Source organism: Aptenodytes forsteri, unplaced genomic scaffold (assembly GCF_000699145.1).
Source record: "Aptenodytes forsteri isolate BGI_AS27 unplaced genomic scaffold, ASM69914v1 Scaffold272, whole genome shotgun sequence".
Taxonomy (NCBI): Eukaryota; Metazoa; Chordata; class Aves; order Sphenisciformes; family Spheniscidae; genus Aptenodytes; species Aptenodytes forsteri.
The window spans coordinates 210,059-222,148 of NW_008794885.1; the positions used below are offsets into that span (position 1 = coordinate 210,059).

At 44.8% G+C, this 12,090-nt stretch overlaps 1 protein-coding gene across 1 annotated transcript; it reads right to left on the reverse strand.

The window, feature by feature from the left end:
* Positions 1 to 7,740: 7,740 nt before the first annotated feature.
* MORN2 (MORN repeat containing 2) lies at positions 7,741 to 11,925 on the reverse strand. The gene is given in 6 exon segments (XM_019470885.1): positions 7,741 to 7,801; positions 7,803 to 7,837; positions 10,097 to 10,238; positions 11,372 to 11,438; positions 11,441 to 11,476; positions 11,910 to 11,925. Coding segments are annotated over 6 exon segments (357 nt in total).
* Positions 11,926 to 12,090: the final 165 nt, after the last annotated feature.

Below are 12,090 nucleotides of genomic sequence, written 5' to 3' on the forward strand. Positions count from 1 at the left end.
GGAAGTAGGCACAGAGAAAGGAACATAGCATTAAATAGATGGGAGAGTTGCAAAAGATGCAAGAGCCCTGGGTGGCTTTAGGAAATCCCTGCAGAAGCAGTTACTTCTGGTGCAGTCAGCAGTGTAGCTTGGGGGCCACGCACTTTTGACCTGACAGCTTTCCAGTGCGGAACTCCTGAGGGAGGAGGGTGGTGGCACCATCGGGGCCTCCGAGATGGGGGCGATACTAAGAATTTGTGAGCTGTGGCGAGGGATTCCTCTTGTGGTCAGGCTGGGAGTGGCACAGCCATCAGCATACGCAGCCGGCCTCTTGCTGGGGGTATGATATGGACTGAAAGGCTTCCAGCAGTGCTGGAGGGACTTGGGGTTTAGCATCTTCTTGAGATTGAGGATTAATGAAAGGATAAACTTCTTATTTGTAAGAGAGCTGCTTATGAGATCTCCTCCTAAGAAGATCCACTGTCTTCTCAGGACAGAGGATGCTTTGGTGACGCATGTGGAAAACCTGAGCAAAGGTGGAGGGACTTTGGATGTGGGCTTTGTACAAACAGGCTGGGAAAGCTTCTAGGTGGACGCCTGGTTACAGTGAGATAAATGTCATAGTTTATTAAATCTGTTTTCTATCAGCTGATAGTGTAAAAGTTATTTTTTTGTTCTGAAGACTCTTAGGCTTATGGCAGAGTTTAGATGGGCAGGGAACCTCTGCAGTTATCTGCTTCAAAGTAGGGCTAGATCAGATTGCTCAGGGCCACATCTAGTCAAGGTCTGAGTATCTCCCAGGCTGGAGACTTCTCAACCTTTCTGGGCCCGTCCCAGGGCTGCACTGCTCCCATGGGGAAGAATTTTTCTCCTTACGGCCAGTCAGGGTTTCCCTTGTTGCAGCTTGTGCCCATGGCAATTTATCCTTTCATTGTGTCTGTGAGAAGATCCTGACTGTCTGGTCTATAACCCCCGTTAGGTAGTTGCAGATGGCTGTAGGACCCCCCCCAGCCTTCCCTTCCCCAAGCTGAACAAACCCATCTCCCTCAGCCTCTCCTCCTATGCTGTGTGCTCCAGCCCTCTTTAGCAGAAAAAAAAAAAGATTCCTTTTTCTGATAGGTATTCCAAAGAATTACAAGAATGTTATTTGCTTCTGAAACGTAAATATGCAGTTGTTTTTAAAGTAGCTAAACCTCCCCTCTAGTAGTTTTGAGGAGAAGGTACTTAAGTTTGGGTCTCTGAGCAAAACAGACTTTTAACTTCAACTTCAGTAGCAGCTTGATTAGTAGCAAAGCTGTTAAAATTTGCTCCTAGTTTAGACTAGTCGGTGCCATAGTAAATTCCCGAGGCTTTTGTTATTGGGCCATTGAACTGGGACTAGCTCATTTAACACTAAGAACTGGTTTCAAAATTCAGAATTGTTTTTGCAATGTTGAGGGAAAAGGAACAAATACGAAAGGCAAAACAGCTATGAAAGAAACGTAAACCTCCTCTGTGAGAAACATTTTCACTCAAAACAATGAAAACAGCTTTTTGCTGGAAATTAATTAATTTTTTCTTTTTAACAAAAACACGTACATATTTTTACCCATTCTGCTTTTATATTAATGTTTTATCATGCCAGTTATAGCAATATAACAGTATATCATTAACTATTAATAATAATAATAATTAACAAACATCAATTAGTATGGAATTAGTTATATTAATATACTATTAAATACACTAACTGCATAGCCTGTCTTAAAGATTTTATAATTTTACTATCCACTTGCTGAATTATTCTGGGGATCCCTAAATCTCCAGTGACAATGTGACATTCATACCTCTGGCCTTCACAAGGCAGGGTGACCACACCCAGCCGGTACCAAGAACATTTTTTGTGGGAGCACGCAAAAATGAGAATCTCTAACCCAAGCTGCTGCACAGTTTTAAATGGGGGAGTCAGAGGACTGTAATGCATGAGGAAACAATGTATAAACAGGTTGCAATGGCAGGCATCCAAGGTGAGCAAAAGCCAGAATTGAAGCATAATTCAGTTCCACTAAGTGCTCTCTACTTCCACTCTTAGACCAGCTCCTCCCAGGCATCTGAGATCTCAGAATGCTTGTGTCTCTGTCTAGGTCCCACTTCGGCAGGTCCCCCTGCCCAGCACATCACCGGGGCTGTCATCAGTCTCACAGATGGTGATTCAGAGTGAAGGATGCAACACGAAGAGCATCTGTGGCTACCCTCCACTAACACATGGAAACCTGCAGTTGTCATGGGGGGCAACACACCTAAGAGGAGAAGCTCACAGGTGGGCATTTCCCCCTCTGCTATGCTACAGGTGATGACATGAAACATCTTGGGTCCAGTACAAAGGAAGAGGTTTGTCTGATACGGAGAAAAATAACCTACATGAGGTTTTAATGAGAGAGAGGTAATGTTGTAGAAGAAGGACTCCTATGAGGGTGTGTCATTGCCCCATTAACTTATCTTCTATTCTCATGCACTTTCAACTCAGGGCGACGTAGGGCTGTAAGGGAGCCCTTTGGTATAGTATCTTATCTCAGGCTGTAAAAATGCTGTGGGTTCCTGGTATCAGAAGTAATTTTTCCTTATAGAGGGAACTCAAAACAATACCTGTACAGCCTGGAGATTTAACTGAGGAGCTTCCACATCACACTCATGCAGACAAGGACAATGTTTGAGCACAGTCTCTGTCCTCTGCAGAGCTCAGGAGTGAGGCTTTGAAACTGGGACACTGGGGATGCCACCATCCCCTCCTGCTCCAGGCACCACCAGGAGCTCTGCTATATGACCGCACTGCAAAGTAGGTTGACCTTGGTTAAGTGGGTCCGGAAAATCTTCCCTGTTTTACCAGAGTAACTTGTCTTTTGTGTGTCCTTTAGCTGCAGCCTGCAATTTCCTGAATCACCCCTTGGTTCTTTGTTACATTAAATAATTGTGTTACATTGGCTACTTTCCAGCATTTAGGGCTCACTGCTGGACTCCGTGAATATATAACATTGCCTGCCTGTCCCTGGTTCTTCTGAACTGCCAAATATACAGAGCAAAACTAGTCAGTCCTTCCTCATCACTAAAACAAACAAAACATGCACCTCACCATGGTTTGGAGCGAATGCTTGTCCTCTGTCCCCCCTGACTGCTGGGTGGGGAAGCTGTTAACACTGTCCTCACCAGGGACAAGGGTTTCAGTCAGCCTGAGTTGGCTGAACAGTGTCTGGCTTGTTCCTAAAGGGTGCAAAAGGTGGTTGGAAAATAGGACTGACATTTGGCCCTAAGACCCTGGATGTGAGCTGCTTGGTCAAATCCTGCCTCTGCTGGCAGCGAACAAGTCATAAGCTCACAGCAGAGTCTAGGTGAGTAGGAACGCTTGTATGTCTCTAGTCCAACTTCCTGCTCAAATCAAGGCTGACTCCAAACTAGATCAGGTTCCTCAGGGCTGTGTCCAGCTCAAGTCTGAATATTTCCCACACTGGAGCCTTCGCAGCCTCTCTGGGCCCTCCAGTACCCTGGGGAAGAATATTTTTCCTTACGTCCAGTCAGGGATTCCCATTGCTGCAGCTTGTGCCCATTGCCTTTCACTGTGCACCTCTGGGAAGAATCTGGACTCTGTCTGCTTTATAGCCCCCTTGAGGCAGTTAAAAGCTGCAAGAGGATCCCCCCCTTCACCCTTTTTTCTCAGTACTGAGCAGGCCCCACACCCTTAACCCCTTCCCATATGCACATACGTGAATGCATGTGCACATTAGCAGCGAGAGCAAGCCCTCCATGAGGCTGCTTTCCTAAGCCACTGTCAGGCCTCCACCCACAGCAAATCCAAGGTTTGTCTGATATGCCAGCCCACTACAGGGTAGTTTCCTCATCAACAAGGAGATGTTATTGTTCCTCTGCAAACTCCCCACTGGACAGGCTCAACACCCAGTCACATGAAGCCATCAGCAGACTGTCTTGGCCTGCAACCCAAGCCCATGGCCCCCCTGCTTTAGGGACAAGAAATGGCAAAGACATGCTTGTTTCTTCAGAGCTAAGCATTAAAAGTCATTTACCCTCCTGCAGCTCTCATCAAGCCATAACGACGTTTCCGGAGCAAAGCCCAGAGAATAGTTTCAGGGCCAAAGGAAGTATTTTCCCCTTTTGTCTCTATCTTCCCTCCAACAGCCAAATCTGCCAAGCCCAAGAACCAAAGCTGAGTGCCACCTCTGCCATGATGACGGCCACTGGTGTCCAGCAAAGAATACTGCCCCGGTGCCTTGCACGAGCAGCTGGCGCTGCAGCCCCTCCCCCCAGAGCAGAGTGGGCAGCGTGTGAAAGTTAACAGAGCCTGAGCCAGCACCCACTTCCTACGAGATCCCCAAGGGAGAAGGTGTGGATGGACAGGGAGGTCCCAGTGGGTTGCCACCTTTAGCTATGCTCCAGGCACAAGGTCGAAGATCAGAGCGAGGTGCCACTGAGGCAGCACAGGGGTGGGATTCCCGCACGAAGCTGTGCGGGAGGGAGGGGAGGCAGGTCCTGCAGCCTGCACTGCATTTTTGTGACCATGCTCACCCTTCCAGTGCTCCCCCACATGGAACGGCACAACCATGCAGAGGATCACTTGTTAAGACCGACCGAATACTCTGAGCATCAGCATGCAAACAGTAAAGCATTTACAGCCTAGTCTTGATGGACAGCAGTTACTATTTGTTCGGCTTTCTGTCCCATTCTGCTTCTGAAATCATGACATGGTGACAGTGCAGGGGAATCCATATGCACTTTTTCTGCTTCAGTTGTTAAACATCCACAGTTTTCCTAAATAAATGCTTGGGATCTTCTGGTGACTGTCTCAATCCCGCTGGCTGAGATTGCTGGCTGTTTTAAAATATCCTACTTGGAGAACAACCCCCAGTCCTCTAAAGAGAGCAAAAAATCAGTGATTTACTCTCGCGCTTTGTCTCCAGCTAACTCTAACGCAGTTGTCATTCAAATACTTCAATTCAGCATGATACCTCAATTTAGGTCTTAAATGGTAAGAGCAAAAAAGGTCTTTTTAACCTGGTATTTTAGAGACCTTACTATAAATGCAGCCTCACAAGATTCTCCAGCACACTAAGAAGCTAGATCTCCATACACAGTCTTAGAGGAAATCAGCTAGAAATAACTGCGGGCACTGAAGATGCAAAATACTTTAAATACCATTTTATGTGCTGCACATGCAACATTAAATAGCTACGGCTCTAGCTTTTCCCAATAATATGAAAAATGGAATTATTAATCCCACTCTTCATCCCATGCCAAGTACGTTTTAAACTTACCCCAGGCTAGTTGAAGGTCCTTCAGCACTGGCGGTTGCCAGAGTTGGGAATTAGCACTGTGCAAGAAAGGAGAGAGAGAGGAGAGCAATGGTGGCTTGACGTTTCCCAGGATGGGACTGTCACATGCTAATCACTGATTTGAAACGCAAGCATAACAAATGCCTTCTAATTATGTAATCTTTGGGTCACATCCTTGCATCCCCATGCAAAAACCAGGACTGTGCGCTTGGAAGAAGACGATACTGACTTTTTCCCTTTTTAATTAGAATTGCACGCTGCTGTGAAGGGAGGGTGAGAAGCCTTGTGAAGTGATGGGCAGAGGGGGCCGTGTGGTGAGAGCCAGGTGCTGATGTGGTCTCTGCTACCTTGCCGAGCTCAGAGGCTCTTAAGTACCTCCTGTGGCACCCAAGTGAGGCAGCATGCAGCTGGGGACAGGGAGACGGGACCAGCTCCTCCCCGCCTTCTCTGACACCCTCAGCCTCCTACTGTGCATGGTCTCACTAGGGATGCCAGGGCCAAGAGGGCTCCCCTTCTTTCATTCAGGGGCCAAGAGCAAGGTTGCCAAAGTAGCCGGGGCAGGGGAGCAGCAACCACCAGTACTTGCGTATTTTCTGTTGCTTTTGTTAGATCATGAAAAATTTCCTTTGAGTAAAAATAAATAAGGGCTTGGAGGGAGGTGGGAGAGCGGGAGACAGCAGCCCTCCATGCCTGCTCTATTTCTTCACTAAGGTCCTGCAGGGCTTTTTGCTCCGAAGGGCATCAAGAAAGCTTGGGGAGAATGCAGGTAACCCAAGGCCAGGGGTGTTAGGAAAAGGTTTGAGCCAGTCCAGTGAGTTACTCCGAAGCGTGAGAGCAGGGAGACATAAAGGAGGAGGAACAGTAACAAAAGGCAGACTAATTTCTCCCTGAAAGACAAAGAGCTGCTTCAAAGATACCGTTCAGGCAGAAAACCTGAAATGTAAAACCGCACAGCCTAATTCAGTATAATTGCTGTGCAGCACAGATAAATGTGGTGATGTGGAGTCCTAGCAAAGGAGCTGAAAGGACAGGCTCATAGGTTAACAGAAGCTCTGTGGAAGATGCTGCTACCTTTGAAGTCAGGGACTAGGAACAGATGACACTGTATTTCTTTTTTGGAGTTGGCTATTTCAGGAGCAAAACACAACAAAATTGAACAAAATAAAATGATAATTCTGAAGGAGTTTGCTGGAAAGTGCATTTTTGGTGGGTCAAAGATACCTGTGAGTTCCACAAACAGCTCAAGCTAGGAAAGATTTTTTTTTTTTTTAATAAATAAAAAGAAAAACATTTAGCTTCACGAATCTATGAACAAAACATTTCAAATAAATAGAGATTTTCCTACAGGCAGCTTTAAGAAAAAAGGCTGAAAGGCATTATATTGCCAAATGATCCATGAGCTGCTTTTGTTTCAGATGGCCCAGTATGTTTCAGTCTGCCGATAATGTGCTGTTTTTTCATTTTGCTAACAAATCACAGGGCCCAAGATTTTTCCAAATCCTGGCAAAATGAGATGAGTATTTGAAGGCACATCTGGAGGAACAGCATTTGTACATTTTGTCTGCAAATGGAGGCAAGGACAGGTATTTACTAAAACTCCATTAAATATCTGGCAAGCAAAGACTCGACACACATTTTTTCCTGACAGCACTGGTATGTTGTGGTTTGGGTTTTTTTTAACTAGAAAGCAGTTTTTCTGCTTTGTAAAGCAAAGTATTTAGATTCATAGTGCAGAGACCTTTGATGACCAAACACAAACAAAAATAGAAATAGATTTTTCATTGCATTAGACTTTCTGATGGGACAGTGGCAATGATCAGTCTCCCCTGTGTGCTCTCCCATCTACTTCCCTTTCCAGAGAAAAGCAGCTTTAGTGCGCGGCAGAGGTCTGTCCTTGAGCAGCCTGGTACCAGAGCCTGGGGTTTATGGGCTTGACCTGTGAGGAGTTAACTACTATGTTACAGCTGCACTCGCTCTCTGCCCTGACCCCACTATGCAACACCTGGCTTAGGGTAAACGGGATCGGATGAGCACTGCGTTTGCAAAAGGTTCTGTGGGTGGTGAGGTTTGTTTTCTAGTGAAAGTTACTAAAGTTGGGTGTAAATAGGCTTCCTTTGTTGATGACAGGTTTTTTGGAAACTCAGGGAGAAAGACATTCCTAGGGCAAGTTAAAATAAAAAAAAGAATTCTAGCCATCAACTGCTTCACTTATAAATTCACCCTATCCAACTTCATTTCTTTAAGGTTTTCACTTAGGAGACTTCAGCTGATCAGTCTGAAAAGAAAAATAACAATTTTATTTACTATAGACACGCATCCTCAGGGGTTATTTTTAATAAATACATGAAGAAATCAATGCCTGTTGAAAACTGGTCACAGCTGTGGAGCCCAGAATGCAGTCAGAGAGCTGTCTTTAACCCGTGCTACTGTCTGTGCCAAATAGCTACATTTTCAACTTCTGCTTTAGTCCCACTGCTGCCGAGCCATGAAATGTGCCACTCCACTCCATTTTCATCTATAAAGTCGCCTTCACCTTCCATCTTGTAATGACATAAATCCAGCCTGTTGAGAATGCAATCAGTATGTGGCAGCACGGTGATGTGTGCACTACCCAGATAAGCAAATTGCCAGGAATCACAACCTTCCCAGTGTAGTGTAAGTACCTGCCTTAACTTTCTCCCACATTGTAGCCTGTAAAAGTTTTGACCTACAAAGCACACAGGTTAGACAGCCAAGGAGCATACTCCTTTCTTTGCAAAACTGTATTCGTACTAATGTCATCCCAGCATTTAGCCCCTACAGGAAAAACTTCATAGTCCCAGTCATGATTTGAAGTTACCAGGGATTAAATCCTATGAAGTTTATCCTGACTTTCATTAGGGGCATCTTAAAGATGTCTAAGTGTATGCAGCCAGTTACTGTGTGATCTTCTTGCTGTAAAAATCCATCCTCTCTTACCCTTTCCCCATCCTGCTACGTGCTGTTACGACAAAGTGCAAGGATTTACAGCCTCCTGCGGGAAAAAAAAAAGTAACTGTCACATGAATTCAGTCCTCGTAAACCACATACTTCTGCTGATCTTTGAAAGCTGTGATCAAGCTCATCATTATAGCTGAAAACTGCTATAAAGAAGAAATGTCTATGCATCAGCATCCCTTGCAAATAAGGGGAGAATAACTTTTAAAATCAATTACTGGAGATTTGTTTCCCTTAAAAAATGAAGCCGCCTAGCAGTCACAGGAAGTTTCTATGGTGCTGCCTATTTATGGTCTCTCATGAAAGCTGCAGTGATCTGGTGAACTGACACCTGTCTCGTGTGAGTAGGTGGAAACTAGCAATCCTGAAACTTGGCAAAAATAGCCTGCATTGGGCTGTCAGGGAGTGGCACGTATTAACAGTCACAAATCAGTGTCAAAAAGGAGAAGTCTTAATTCCCTGATGAAAACAGCAGCAGCCGGCAAAGATTGGACCTCTGCTGTCAAGGGTGTATCTACATCAGCATTTTAGTTAGTTGAAATCACAAGTTCAAATCAGAACCAGCTGGTTTTCTCTACAGATCAGCTACTAGTGACAAGCACTGTGCTGGCCCCTTTGCGATGGGCTGTATTTTCAGAAGAGAGTAGAGGCATCACCCTAAGATTTTTGAGAGAAAATGGCTGTAGAGCTACATTTGTCATCTACTGCTGAATGCCCTCACTGAAGTGATGAGTACTCACAGGTTTAGACTTCATGCAGAATTCACATCTGTCATTTAATATGACAGCAAAAGACAGAAGCTCTGTAGCAGATTTTAACATGCCACTGTAATAGAGGCATAACTTAACTCAATCTGTTCTAAAGCATTGAAATAAATGTCTTTAATTTTTCCCCAAACATTTGAGTTCATTATATAGGTTCCCATTTTGTATCCAGGTACATTCTGTAACACATATTTTAATTTGTGTCTTTTCATTTAAAAATAGAATTGGTCATCATTCTAGTACTATTGTGGCTATTATTTTTGGTCAGCAGGGCAAGACAGAGTTTTTTTTTTCCTGATGAAAGACCATGTATTAACAAACATACATTTTAGATTTATTTCAGATACTGGACGGGGGAGGGAAAAATTAAACCTAAATCAAACCTAGCAAATTTGACAGAGAAGTCATTTAAGGAGAATAAACGTGAATGTTCTCATGTCATTTTTTATGGTTAATTTTCTCATTAAATCTGCTTTGTGGATTTTGAAGTGGGTATCAGCTTCTTGTTTTAGGAAAAGATGGTATCTTAGCAATTCAAAACACACACCCTTATTCAAAAGAAATGAACTTAACTGATGTTTATATGAGTGGCACTAAAATATTTTATTCCGAGTGATGAAACTAAACCTCGACATTTCCCATCTCTCTGAAATTTGTACTTTACCTCAAAAAATAAGTAAACACAAACTTTGCAAACTATCAGCGCAAATCGGTGCTGTATTTCTGCATGCATCTGTAGGCAGACAGCTTGAAACAACAGCTCTGAAAGGGGTCTGAACTGTTCTGTTTCTCTGAACTCTGCCTGAGCCCAGAGACCTGGTAACAAAAAGTGGACGGGTGGAATAACCATCTTGAAAACCTCTGACTGGGAATGAATCACAGACTTTTGACTGATCTTATGAAAAGGATACAACTGGGATCAGCAATCTCAGATACCCAGTGCAAGTTTCACTGGTAGCAAAAGAAACCTACTCCCATGCTGGGTGAATTTTATTTGGACTTTAGAACTTATGAAATCAAAACTAACAGAAAAGACTACACGGCTCTTCCACTTCAAACATACTTGTTTTCATTGAATGGTCCAATGTACTTTGCTCCATTTGGAAATGTGTAGGTTCCAGCCCCATGAAACATGCTGTCTTTGAACTTGCCTTCATAAACTGGCCCAGAAGGATGTTCTAGCCTTCCAGTACCATTCAGTACGATTCATCTGCATTTAATGAGAGATGAAGGATAAAGAAAATGGTTAATGTTTATGCTTACAGTATTATTTCCTTTCATTACAATATCCTTTTAGATTGCTGCCTTTTAGTCTGCTATCATATTCAGATATGATAATGGAGAGGAAAGTGACTATTCTTTCAGATTTAGACAGGTTCCTGCTTCTACAAGGATTTCAGGTAAGAGCTTACAAGTTTTTGGCCAGCCACAGTGTCCAATAAACCCCTCCTCTGCTGGTAGTCTCACAGGATCTTAACAATCTATGCAACACAGAACTGCTGTCCCCAGCCCTGCAAATAACTCATCTACCCTGACAGCCTGAGGGGTTAATTAAATTTTCCGGAATTTCTTTCTGTGGATCAAGGCAGAGCAAGTCTTTCATTTGTTCAGCCTAGGCCACTAAGCCATGCCTGGGGATTTAAATCTGTGCTGTAAAGCACTTCTGTACCATAATCTTAATTCTTATCATTGCACCAATATTTTTGTAAGAGACTGAAAAAAGGCCAGACTAGATCTAATAAAGCCACAAGATGCTGTTTCCTAATTGCAGACCCTTCTTTGTCTCGTTCCAAGGGCTGTCTCCTCTTGTCCAGCATCAACAAAATAAGCCATTTTCCTATACTTACTAATTCATTCCTGAGGAACTCAGTAACCAAGGGCAGCCAAACAATGGTGTATCTGTCGATGGTCAGAGCTCCCCTCTTTCATTGCAGGATGTGTGTGTGTGGCATATATACACGTGCAGGAGGGCCATGCCTAGCCCACTACGTGTGCACAGCCTGTTCATGCAGGGCTTTCACAGTGGCTGTGCCGTGCTGGGCACCACTGGCGCCACACTGCCCGGGTGTTTCACCAGGGCCTCACTGCCAGCAATGACTGGTGTGTTTGCGGGAGCCTCAGGAGGCAGCAGGACATCTGGAAGACCCCAAGTGTCTCAAGTCTTCAGACTGGGCTGTGACAAGATTCTCAGGTGGAAGAAGAGCCTGCAGCATTTGTCTGATCCTTCTCAGGTTATGACTTTCCTTTCTGTGTCTTTTTAAGGGTGGATATAGTGAGACATGCTCCATTCCAAATCCAGAGAAAGTTTAAAATGAAGGAATACTTAAAATTACCTTGTCATTTTTCCAGCTGCCGACATACGTAGTTCTGTTGGCACCGGTGTGGACTCCATGACCGTTCCCTTGAGCATACCCTCAGGTGTCCTTTTGCACTCCCCCTCTAGAAAACAAGAGTGGTGGAAGACAGGTATTTTCACTTCAAGACAGAGAGCATCTGAGAGGCAAAAACCTATGAGATCGTGCAATGCATTTCTTCTGTTGCACAGAGCCATTTCTCCCAGAGCTGATTCTCCATCTCCTGTGGACAGACTGCTCACAGAGATGGGCCCTTGGAGCACGCAAGCCCTGCTGGAGCAGGCGCCTTTGGGTGCCATGCACAGAGTGCGAGCCAGCAGCAGTCCCGTTACCCATTCTTCCACCACCACTTAGCCCCACTGTGGGGGTGGTGGGGAGCTGGCGTGGAGCAGAGCAGACCCCAGTGGACCATCAGGGCAGTGGCTGTGGCTGTCTGCAGGAGGATCCTGAGGAAACGCCCCCATAGCAGCTTCTGTGTGTCTGTGGGGGGTTCATACACAGCCAAAGCAGTGTGTTACTTGGGTAATAGTCCATTTTTGCTGGTAAAATTTTTTCCTTTAAACTCCAACCTGGCACAGGTTGCCCGGAGGGGTTGTGGAGTCTCTGTCCATGGAGATACTCAAGACCCGATGGGATGGGGTCCAGGGCAGCCATCGTGGGTGATTGTCATGGTTTAACCCCAGTCAGCAACCAAGCACC